The following is a 12,962-nucleotide window of genomic DNA, read 5'->3' as shown; positions in this document are numbered from 1 at the left end:
TCTTCTTCCTTTTTTTTTAACAAAATCACTATCATGGCAACCTATATATAAAAATTAAGTGTAATTTGTTATAGATACATCATATCCAAGTAATTTGCATTTATATGACTCTCTCGTTGGCCTCTCTCCTGTCTCATTCGCAACTCTCCTCTCTCGCTCGCTTTTCTCTCTTCGATTGGTATTCATGTATGTAGTGTGACTCACATGTATTTGTGATACTATCTTGCTTGCTACCCTCCTATCTTGCCCATCTCTCTCTTTCTCTTTGTCACCTCTCTCCCTATTTTAGTGTACTGGTAGCAAAAATACATATATCTTGGTGTATTTGACTTGAAATCTGATATGAAATTGTAATTAATGAGACAATATGTAAGTATTTTTAACTAATTAGATAGGTTGCATATACTACTCCCTTCTTCCGGCTCTATTTTATTTTATTTGTCTAGTTTTAACTTCTTTTTTTAAACATATATATATATATATATAGGAGGAGGAGTATTATCATTTCCTTTATGTGGAGAGCAATGGAAAATTAGTATAGGGGTGTCAAAATGAACTTAAATATAGGTTATTTATCCACTTTGTCTAGAATTTTATGGGTTGAGCTCAAAATAATTTAAATTTAATCAATCTCAACTAGGGATGACAATGGGGTAGGGTGGGGCGGAGTTAGACATATGTGAGGCAGAGAAGATTCAGACATGTGCGGGGGGAACGAGGTGGGAAGGGGTGGGGCGGGTTAAAACTAACTTTTTAAAGTCTAGAGTGGGGCCGGGACTGGGATATGTTTTAAAGAACCCAAACCACTTAAATTGGGCCAATCTCAAATAAGGATGGGGCAGGGCAGGCCGGGTTTAGACATATTTAGGGCAAGGCGAATTTAGACATATGCAGGGGCAGAGCGGGGTAGGGAGGGCTAAGTTAAAACTAACTTCTTAAAGTCTAGAGCGAGTGTAGGGCGGAGTGGGTTTGAAAATGTCACGACCCAAAAATGGACTTAATGACACTCATTTATTTCTGTCACGACCCGAGCCTACACCCTGGACGTGGCCGGCACTCCAAAACCATTGCTAGTCCCTAAGCAAACCCTCATCTGAAATTGAAAGACTCTCCAAAATTGTCTATCTATGAAGCCTCTACTATTAAAAGATAAGTGTCGAAACAAGACCCACGACTCCTCAAGAGAACTACTACTAACAACTCATAAAACTGGAGTACTCCGAAAGCAAGGAGGTCTCACTCATAAGCAGACAAATGGATGAAATGATCTCAACAGACTATTGTTGAGGACCCTAATAACTTGTATCTGCATCATTAAAAGATGTAGGTCGAATGACATCAGTACATTGAATGTACGAGTGTGTAATATAGTTGAATAACAAATAACTGAAAGAAAGGGTTGGACTAGATAACAATGTACTCAAGTTGAATGGAAAGAAATAAATGAGTTAAATCATTTAAAGCTTTACAAAATACTTTCTCATCTCTAAACTCAACATAATAAATGATATATAAAAATACATTTTAACTTTATTTGGGAGATTCTCTAACCGACAACCATCACTATGAGCTACGTGATGATACAACGTCTCACCCAAGCTGCCAGAACTGTTTTATACCTTGTCGAGGTATAGAACACCTCAACTAAGTGGATTCACTAAGCTATGCTTAAAAGCAATAAGAAATCATCTAAAAAGTATGCCATTTACCCATGTTGGCATACACGATTTATGGGGGTTGTAAGTTGTCTGAACTCTCTCTTATATCGGTGCTCAATACTATTCCCAATAATATATACTCATGTTCATATGTTTAAAAAAAAACATAACGCTTCCTCTGAATTGAGATAATTGCTCAAACTACCCTCTTAAAAGAGGTAACTGCTCTTGGAATAACTTTTGAACTCATAACTCATTTAGAAATCTCAGTTTCTCTTTTATCAATGTAAAAATTGATGTATGTGGAATACATAGTCCCCTTATACTTATACTTGAAAACTTTTTCTCAAAAATATTTCAAAATCATATTGTAATATGATCATTGATGACTTGGGAAGTCATACTGTATAAACATTGATGGTATATCTAGATATCATACTGCTTAAACATTGATGGCATACTCCATGGCCATACTCCGGTTACAAAAATGGTCATAACATTTTACTCAAAATTTGGATTGACACAAAATTGGTGGCGTTGAAAAGAAGATTCAAATACCTTTAATTTGATAGGTTATGGGCCACATAACTCTTTATATTCTAAGAGATATGGTCGTTTGAAGTTGACCTAAGTTGAATCTTACATCAAAACTTAATCGGTAAGGAAGCTTTCAACTCAACTTTGTGCTAGGAGTTTCTAGTGACCTTAATTGATATCCAAAATCATTCCCACACTAAAGCATTTACTTTTACACATGGGCAATTTAAGAATCACCCGAAATGACCCTACAAGTAAATGAAGAATGGTTCCGGTCTTAACTTAAAAAATTTCGGGGAGTTACAATTTCGACCAAGACAAGTTAGCCTCAACCCAACAATAAGAAATAAATGCAAAAAATAATCAGGAATAACATAAGAAAGGAAAACTTAGTCATTCTAACATAACCTCAAAACCTGATGGTCACGAGTACAAGCCACTAATATAAATATAGAATTGAAAGATAAGTACAATTCCGAATGTCTTTGTCTCTAAAATAGAACAAAACATAAAATAAGGAACAAGAGGACCCGCCGGAATGACACGAAGGTGCCTCTCAAAGTCCTTTGAAAGCCTTGGAAGAAGAAGAAAATCACACGGGTCTAGACTCAGAATCTACACAAGTGTAGAAGCAAGGAGCAATGAGCAAACAACACGGTACTCAACAAGCATACAATGTCACTAATCGAAATCATTTCCCTTCGACTTTATACAATGTCACTTATCGGAACCATTTTTCTTCGGCACAATATCACTAGCCGAAATCATTTTCCTTCAGCTTTATACAATGTCGCTTGTCGGAACCATTTCCCTTGGCTTTATATAATATCACTTTTCAAAATCATTTCCCTTTGGCATAATCATCACACGTTTCATCATGGTGCTCAACAGTCCATGCAAATAAGCAATTTCACACCATATGAAAAAGACAACAAATCAAGCAATTTAAGTCAACAATAATGTCATCAAGGTTTTTCATCAATCAACAAATTTGAGTCCACAACAATTCACAAAGCATTATGATCAACACACTGTCTTTTCGTAATTTCATTTTATTCATTAAGATCAATCATCTGAAATAAATGAATCCATCACCTCCTTTCCATTACTCTCCAACACACACAATGAGGGGAAATACAAGATTCTATAAGTTTACAAGGTTTAGAAGATCACTTGCCTCAATTCAATCAAAATTCAATCCAAGACTTGAGTCTTCCCTTTCTGAAAAATGTCCAAAGCTACACAATCTAGTTCAATCAAGTAATCACAATAAGATTCTAGAAATAACAACACCCAAATCATATATTTTGAAAAATGGGTCAAATCAACTCACAAACTCAATTTCAAAAATGAGGTTCAATTTCGAAAATCTTTACTTGAAAATATTATCCAAGGCATTTGGAACTCATTGGTGAAAGCCATTTCGAAAAAAAGAATTAAAATCAGTTCACAATCACCATTTATTTTAGAACTTAAGTTCTTGATAACATTTCCCTTTGCCAATCAAAACCTCAAGTTTTGATGTTAAACTAATAAAATCTATACATGATAAAATGAAATGAAGTTTTAGGATCACAAAGGCTTACCCAAATGATTTAGCACAAGAAATCTCTTCAGAATCACCTCCAAGAGTTTTCCAAAACTAAAAATGGGGAAAATAGGATAAAACCCCAAAATTACAGGTCTAAAACCCTCTCACATGTCACTTAAGCGAACCCCGCTTAAAATGGGTGTCTCGCTTTTGGGAACCAGGATCCGCTTAAGCGAACCCAGAGAAAAGCTAGCCTTTGGTTTTCTGATCACGCCTTCGTTGAAGCGAAGGTTGCTAAAGCGGAAGGCTTATCGCAAACGTGAAGGATACAGAATTCGGGCACTAGAAAAACTAGTCAACTCTCAAAACATCGAATGGACCTTCGGGATTTGTTTGGAACCTCTTACACACAAACAAAATATGCAAATTGACTAAACTTGACGCTTCGGACTCAATGAAACCATCAAAATACGAATCTAAGATTTCCTTGACCCGAAACAAAAAATGAACATAACGCCTAAAAAGCCTAAATCAAGATTGAAACCTCTGAAAATTCAAGCAAGACCTCACTTAGGCCTAAAATTATCCCCTGAATATAACGAAACTCTCAAAATTTTGATCCAAGTATTTGAACCCCGAATGTTGACCAAAGTCAACCCAAGAGCTAAAATTTCAATAATTTCCAACTTATGACCTCAAATCCTTAAAAAAGACTCCGAATTTGAAACCGACAACTCTCTTAGACCAATTTCCATATTTCAGGACTGATAGAATCGATAGAATTCTATTCCGATACTCGGAACTCCAAAAGACACTAAAACTCACTCCTTAACAATTTTAGCCTTTTGACTCAAAAAACTTACAAAATTCACAACTTTCACTCAAAGTTAGAAACCAACTTTCAAAACTCAATCAAAAAATACTCGGGATCGATATCGGAAATAAAATAGTTATTTTACAAAAAGTTTCAAAAATGACCAACCGAATCATTACAAATCATTTATCATTTTAATTTCTCATTTCTATGACTCCCTTTAAGTCCTAAAAAAGCATAAGCTTACCATTTCATTAACATTTTATGATGTAAGTCCAAACCTTTTAATTATTTATGCCAAAAGTGATTTGATTAATCAGAAACGTTTAGTTGTTGAGGTGATAAATAAGATAAAATTGGATGTACTAGAACAATTATCAAAAAGCAAAATTGATTCTTTGAAACAAAGAAGAAAACCAAAATGAGAAGGAAAGAACTGAAATTCTAACTTTTATAAATTCTATAGCCAGGGGAGCATTGATTAGCTTAGAAAAACAGAGCTGAGAAACTCCAAAAAAGTTGGTTAAATTTTTTAAAAAATGCTATGTGAGGTAGAGCTGGGTGGGTTGAATTATTCACGGTTAAGCTCAAACCTCCACCCCATCTGATCCATTGTCATCCCTAATATCAACTCATTCAAGCCGTAATTCATTTTTATAGAATATTCAATTGAACTCAATTTAGTCTCATATTTTAATTCATTTTAAGACTTTTTATTTGTATTTGTGTAGTGTGTGTTCTCATATTGAAGGTATGAGTTACTGTCTATTTTATATCTTCTAAGATTTATCTATTTATTTATAACTTGTTTTTTCTATTTTTTGAGTTGAAATTTAAATTGTGGTCATAAAATTATTGAGATTGAGCGGGGCATGACACAACCTGATTTCTATTTCAATTCATTTTAAATAATTCAAGTTTCAACTCAACCCGCTTATTTTACCCCGCTTGTACCCTATCAAACCTTTTTCAAATTTTATAATCTTAAATTATTTATAACATGATATCAATGTTTTGCTATTTTCTTGCCTGTAAAAAAATCCCACACCAAGCACACAGTTAAGGGAAAAAAAATGGCTTCTCTCTACGCAAATTCTAAGAACACTCTTGTTAATGGCTTGGACAAATTCTCTGATCCTAACTATGTTTCAATTTTTGACACGACGCTTCGTGATGGAGAGCAGGCTCCTGGTGCCTCCATGACGGCTATACAAAAGATGAACATTGCACGTCAGCTAGTCAAGCTTGGTGTTGATGTAATTGAGGCTGGTTTTCCAGCTTCCTCTGAGATTGAGTTTGAGCTTGTAAAGTGTATAGCACATGAAATTGGTAATGTTAAATTAAATGATCGTCTTATTTAACAAACTGATATATATATATATATTACCATGTGCGTATTTATATTATATCTCAACAGGTAATAGCATAGATGAAGACTCTATGGAAGAATCTAGAGTCTTGGAGAGGTTTGGAGAAGATTCTAGAATACTCGAGAAGAATTCTTGGAAGTCCTTAGAAATCTCTAGACTTGTACAGAATTCTAAAAGAGGGCTACTTGTACATATATAAGGAACTGTGTATAATTTTTATTTAAACTTTAGCCCCAAAGTGTGTAGTATAAATACAGGGGCATTCATTTGTAAATGAACAAAGCAAGAGCAAGCAATCTTCAAGCAATACAAAGCCTCCTTTAAAAACTCTTTTGTGTATTTCTTCATTCTCTTGGTGATCTAAGTTTTTCCCGAAATCTTGACTTGCATGATGATGCTTTGCACTAAAATGATGAGCAAAATAGTGTCATCTCTTCCAAGTGAGAATATTGTCAATGGCAACATCAAGACAGTAGTAAAGGTGACACCACCAGGGCCAAGAAAGAAATTGCAACTAGCAGTGATAGAGCCTGGGTTGGGAAGTGGTGTTTCTTCACCTGACTATATATTGGATAATTATTTAAAGACACTTACACAAAGAGTCAAATATCATCTTGGTAATATTTTACTATTCTCCTTCATTTGATCTTCTGTCTTTCATGTAAATTATTATCTAGTTCATAAATTTGACACATAAAAACATTGAATGAAAGCAAACGTAGGGATTCCGTTACAAACGAATGCAATACGTGAAAGGCTTACAGATGTAGTACTAATTTATAATGTGAAAATTAAAGATTAATTTATGAATTATATAATTGATCCTTTTGTCTCTCTAGGTTTTCCAGAGAACATATGTTATGATCACCACGTTGCTTTAGCTCCACTTTTGCAATTTCACTTAAATAATTGTGGTGATCCTTTCACGGAAAACCCTGTGGATTTTCATTCAAAAGATTTTGAAGTGGCTGTTTTGGATTGGTTTGCCAAATTATGGGAAATTGAGAAGGATGAATATTGGGGTTATGTTACTCATGGTGGCACAGAAGGCAATCTTCATGGAATTTGGATAGGGTAAGTATCTACTATCACGATGATAAAAACGATTTTTACCAGCAATAAATATGTATATTAACAAAGAGTATTAAAGTCTTTATCTACACTAGTTAATATATTGTCATTGGATCCAATGTTGTTATAGACTTTAGGAACATTTACAAAAAATATTAATTACCTCTAAAAAAAACATATTTAACAGCAATTAAGTTATTACAATATCTATATCTACCATTGGTAGCATTTCCAAATTCCTAAATGGACCTACATTAATGTATTCAAAAGAGGTTAATTGATACGTATTTGTACAAAAACTACACTATATATGTAACCACATGGATAATATTGTGCCCAAAGTCACATCTAACTATCTACTTGAGTCTTGTGTGCTTTGATTAATTTCCCTACATATTATCAAGATGTGTCAATTGCTAAATTAGTGGTCCCAACATGTCTTGTGAGGCATTCATATATAAGTTTGTGCTAGCACATTTATAATAAATTGCAAAAAGAAGATCACCAATTTAGTTTTTAAAATTCCGTACTTTATAGCTATTTTGGAATATCAAAATTTGTAGTGAATGGTGACAAATTAGTAATATTAAGAGTTGATATGACAGAAAGTAAAATATAATAATGTTCTTAATTTTTTAGTTTTTTTAAATTAACTCAATAATATTTTCTTTGTAGGCGAGAGTTACTTCCTAATGGAATCTTATACGCATCAAAAGATACTCATTATTCAGTCTTCAAAGCTGCAAGATTGTACAAAATAGATTTGGAAATGATCAACACAACAACAAATGGAGAGATGGATTATTCTGATTTGAGAGCAAAATTACTTCATAACAAGGACAAACCAGCAATTATAAATATTAATATTGGTAAATATTCATATTTATTTCATTCTTTAATTAATTATCTCATTCTCTTAATTAGAGCTCTAGCCTAGCCTTTTTCTTAATGGTAGGAACTACATTCAAAGGGGCTGTTGATGACATTGATGTTATTCTTCAAACACTTGAAGATTGTGGTTATTCCCATAATAAGTTTTACATCCATTGTGATGCAGCACTAAGTGGACTTATTGTCCCTTTCATTAAAAATGTGAGTTTTCCAACACATGTCCAGCAAACACTTTAAGGATATATACTACAATTAAAAGTAAAATTTTGATTGTTTGGAATTCAATTAATTGAAAACAGGTGATTAGCTTTAAGAAGCCAATTGGGAGTGTCACAATTTCAGGTCACAAGTTCTTAGGATGTCCAATTCCTTGTGGAGTTCAAATAACAAGAAAAAGTCACATCGCTTATCTCTCGAGAAATGTGGAATACATTGCTTCTGTGGATGCCACAATTTCTGGAAGTCGAAATGGTTTAACTCCAATTTTGTTGTGGTATAGTTTAAGGTCAAAAAATCAAATTGGGATACAACAAGATGTTAAGAGATGCCTCTACAATGCTAGATATTTGAAAGATCTTCTTCAGCAAGCAAATATCAGTGTCATGCTTAATGAGTTGAGCATTATAGTTGTACTTGAGAGGCCTCTTGATCATGAATTTACTCGTCATTGGCAACTCTCTTGCGTGAGGGATATTGCACATGTTATTGTTATGCCAAGTATCACAAGAGAAACATTAGACGATTTCTTCATTGATTTGGTGCAAAAAAGAAAAATGTGGTACCAAGATGGAAGCGTTAAGCCTCCTTGTGTTGCAGATGATATTGGTGCTCAAAATTGTGCATGCTCTCTTCATAATGGTCAGTATGTATTCCTTTAAGGAAACGAACACCCTATCATGATCTAGACGATGAAATCTCAACATGAATTTGCTACAATTGGATGGAATTGTAGGTTCTTTTCATGTTCTTGTTGTATCTTTTCTTTTTTTTTGTGTCTATGCTACTTACATTGTGATTTGAAACTAGTTAAGTTGGTTGTATGACGTCCATATGTAGATTGTCTAATCAATCAATAAATAAATTACGGACTTCATGTTAAGTTGTGTTGCTTTTAGGTAATACTCCCTCCGTTGGTCTAGTTTAACTTGACATGAAATTTAAGAAAATAAAGAAGACAACAACTATGGAAATGCATCAATGTCTATGGAGGATTATGAAAGCAAACACAATAACTATGGTGATATTGTTGCCTTCAATATGAACTTTAGTAATGAGCAATATTGCAATCAATTGGTTCACATGATCAAACAAATGTGGATGGAAGAGGCAACAAACACAAGTGGTGGACTTATAATTAATGTAAATCAATGACTGGTACAATCTTAAAACATATTTGCTCATGTTTTTTCTGTTTTACATCCTACTACTTAAACAATAGATTCAGGTGCATCCTAACATGTGTCACAATTCAAGCTCTTTCACTTCAAATGGAGGACATATTTGCTTTTTCTATTTTAAATCCTACTACTTAAATAATAAATTCTTATATATATATAAAGTGTTAAATTTAACTGTAGATCTCACACGGCTAACAAAATTCATCATTATTGTCTTGTTTGTAACTCTAAAGACAAACTCCACGAAATCTAACATCATTCTCTCTACTTTCTCTATCAAAATTTACTATTTTCTCTTACTTAAACCAGAAATGGGTATTAGGTCAATGGAATAATATTTTAGGAAAGAGATTATAGTAAAATTTGTTAGAGAAAGTAGAGAAAATGGTGTTAGATTTTATGGAGTTCTTTCTTTGGAGCTAACAAAGAAGACAACAATGGTGAATTTTGTTAGTCACGTAGGGTCAATAGTTACATTTAAGTTATCTTTTATAAACATGTTAGGTTTAGGGTAAAACACCAAAATGAACACCTTTTGGTATACATTAAAGGACCATTTCAAACAAGTGAAATATATATATTAAAGATCGAAATGAACACCTTTGTTATACAATAAGGATCATTTCAATCAACTAAAATATATTAAGGACCAAAATAAAGCATTACACATACATTAAGGATCATTTTGGTTATTTTCTCTTCTCTTAAATATCATTATTATCATAACAAAATGTAAACTTGGATTGTTGAAACTGAACAAATGTAGTTATCAAGGGCAGTAGCGGGGATACCTATATATATTAGGATGTGGTTCAATCGATTCCCTTTGTTGAAAAGTGATAATATTGTGATGTCCAAGCTTAAGATAAGAAGTCACATATCGACAAAACACAGGAGAGATATTGGGTATATATATAATTAAGTAGGTCTTACAAATTAGTGACGCGTTTTAAAGTCGTGCAGGCCTAGGCCTAAAACGCATAATATCACTAGCCGGCTGGTCAATTACAAAAGGTATCAAAGTCACTCATGTGTCATCCTTATCAATGTGAACCAGAATGCAACTGAGTTGAGGCAAATCCCGATAAGGTAGGGCAAACCTCAGTATTGAGTCTAGGCAAATCCCATGAGGTGGGGAAAATCCTAGCGAGGACGTTGAGTCCATAGAGGAGATGTATGTGATACCCCATCTTTAGATTAGAAGTCCCACATAGACAAAACACAGGATATATGTTGGGTATATAAGTAAGGAGGTCTTACCAACTAGTGATGCGTTTTACAGTTGTGCGAGCCTAGGCCCAAAGCGGACAATATCACTAGCGAGCTAGGCCTTTACAAATGGTACCAGAATCACTCATGTGTCAGCCTTGTCTATGTGGGCCATATTTCAACTAAGTTTAGGAAAATCTCAGTAGGGCAGACCAAACCTCAGTGTTGAGTCTAGGCAAATCTCATTCGGTTGGGCAAACCTCACCGAGGACGTTGAGTCAATAGAGGGGGTGTATGTGACGCTCATGCTTAAGATAAAAAGTCCCACATCAAAAAAATATAATAGAGTGTTGGATATATAAATTAGCAGACCTTACCAACTAGTGACATGTTATAAAGCCACGCGGGCCTAGGGCCAGAGTAGATAATATCACAAGTGGGCTGGACCGTCACATATATATATAAGATAATTTTTTTTGCATATCTATACTTTTTTGAATCTTCCTAAAAGTTGTAAATATTAGATTATTTTTTTACTCCTCATGCTAGAATATCTAACTCGGTTGTTCAAGAAAATAGCTCAACTGTAAAAATAAAAAATAAAAACACGAGAGAAAAATTGATTTATAGATTGCTTCATTTAATTCAATTTATCTTTTTTGTGTATAAATAAAAAAAATTAGAGCAAAACTAATTAAGTATATTAATCATTGTTATTTTTCTAAGAAAACTAATAAATACCACCTCTATCACAACTTAATGGCCAACTTAATTTTTTTAGTGAATCACATTAACTTTGTGAGAACTATTTAAATTATTTGGTCAAAATCTATAAATTATAGATATGTGCTTATTAAATTAAATAGTCCTGAATTTGATTGCTCTTCGTTAACTTTTTGAGAACTGTTTGAATAGAGGAGTCTACTAGTGTGAATGTGAAGATGTAGAGAATATCAAATAAAATTAAAATCAGTTACTTTGAAAAGATGATATTGCCCAAATTATATCATCAAATGAGAATTTAGTAGTTGTTGTCAAAATATAGCAACCCAATAAGGTTGGGGTTCAATTCCACAAAAAGTGTGGTGAGAGTACTTACAGTTTGCAAACAAAATTTAATCTAAAAACAGACTATAAAATGAGATATCCTCATTCTCTTCATTATTTCAATTTAATTTCTCAATTGGCGATCAAGATGAGACAATTGAACCAGTAAGGAAACACAAGTTTACTTCTTCATTCAATCCAAGTATAGAGTGGATAACTCATCGGTCAAGAGGAATATAAACGTGAAGAAAAGGGTGACAATCTGCTTCTTCATTTTATTCAATTTAGCTTTGTTCATTAAGTCTCTTACTAAGAAGGACACAAAAAATGGCTCAACAACCAACCCAAATCTAAATTTTCTCGGGTCAAAATGAATTAGGTAATAAATTATGAAACAAGTCAAGATCCAATCCAAATTTTACTAAGTTTTAATTATTTTAGTATCTAATAAAATTATTATTATTTCTTTACTGTGGCTATATGTAACATATACAAAAAAAATTAAAAAACTAAAAATATTTTGACAAGATTTTGAGTCAATTTGAATTACATATCCACCCATTTTTTAATGGATTGAATTGAGTTAGATTGAAATGGGTTAAGCTAAATGGGTTGGACGGGTTAAGCAAGATAGATTTAATTTTGTCACCCCTAATCTCAATCTAGTTAAAGTTTGATTTAAGTAAAGCACAACGATAATTAAAAAAAATATCTCCTTTTTGTTCCATAATATTTATCTTGTTGTAATTTTATCAAAAGAAGAGGGTGCATGATAAATTTATTCTACATCTTATCATTATTTTACATAATTATTCTTTTATTTTTACTCTTATTAAGTAACTGTTAGTATTCGTGCCCGCGCATTGCACAGATTAAATGTCATAATTTTTAAATTAAATGTGATATAACTTATGTAAGATTTAAAATATATAACTTCTTTAATTGACTGATAATAATGATAATGATTAACTTAAAAACGGTAATAGTTATAATTGATTTCAAATTAAAATAAAAATATTAAATTTATTATTATAATTATTATTGTTAAAATGGTTATATCACGTTAATTTTAAGTGATTCTTCAATAAAATTTAATTATTATAATTTTTATATCACAGAGTTATGGACATGAATGACTCAAATCAGGGATCTTAATAGCAATATGGAAACTCAGTACTCAGAACTCAAGAACTCAAGGACTCAAGAACTCAAAACTCAACAACACTACTCATTTCATGAATACTCAATTCATAGGGTTCATGTTGAAATATAGACATGAACGAATCAACTCAAAAATCTTAATGAATAACATATAGCATTTCAATAATTAGGTATAGAATTTCAAAATAGAATCAAGAACTCAATAACTCAAAATCAACTTATCTCAAGAATACTCAAATCTAGGGATAGAATTCTAGATTACTCTTTTACTAATTT

At 32.7% G+C, this 12,962-nt stretch overlaps 2 protein-coding genes across 4 annotated transcripts in view; both read left to right on the top strand.

Annotated features, from left to right (window-relative positions):
• The window catches only part of LOC125841779 (2-isopropylmalate synthase A-like), a 123,146-nt gene that overhangs the window by 92,185 nt on the left and 17,999 nt on the right, over window positions 1-12,962 (top strand). The window lies entirely within an intron of this gene.
• LOC125842565 (histidine decarboxylase-like) lies at window positions 5,534-8,952 on the top strand. 3 transcript variants are annotated; one of them, XM_049521875.1, is made up of 5 exons: window positions 5,534-5,869; window positions 6,759-6,984; window positions 7,657-7,850; window positions 7,937-8,073; window positions 8,172-8,952. In XM_049521875.1, the coding sequence occupies exons 1-5, from the start codon at window positions 5,614-5,616 to the stop codon at window positions 8,748-8,750; spliced, it is 1,392 nt and encodes a 463-aa protein (XP_049377832.1). In that variant the 5' UTR covers window positions 5,534-5,613; the 3' UTR covers window positions 8,751-8,952. The 3 variants fall into 3 exon arrangements, with proteins under 3 accessions (XP_049377832.1, XP_049377830.1, XP_049377833.1); XM_049521873.1 differs by having other exon boundaries at window positions 5,535-5,869; window positions 6,750-6,984; XM_049521876.1 differs by lacking the exon at window positions 5,534-5,869 and adding an exon at window positions 6,218-6,527 and having other exon boundaries at window positions 6,750-6,984.

The sequence above is a fragment of the Solanum stenotomum genome, chromosome 10 (assembly GCF_019186545.1).
Source record: "Solanum stenotomum isolate F172 chromosome 10, ASM1918654v1, whole genome shotgun sequence".
Classification (NCBI taxonomy): Eukaryota; Viridiplantae; Streptophyta; class Magnoliopsida; order Solanales; family Solanaceae; genus Solanum; species Solanum stenotomum.
The sequence above is the reverse complement of the archived record's forward strand: the minus strand, read 5'-3'. Positions and strand labels throughout refer to the sequence as shown.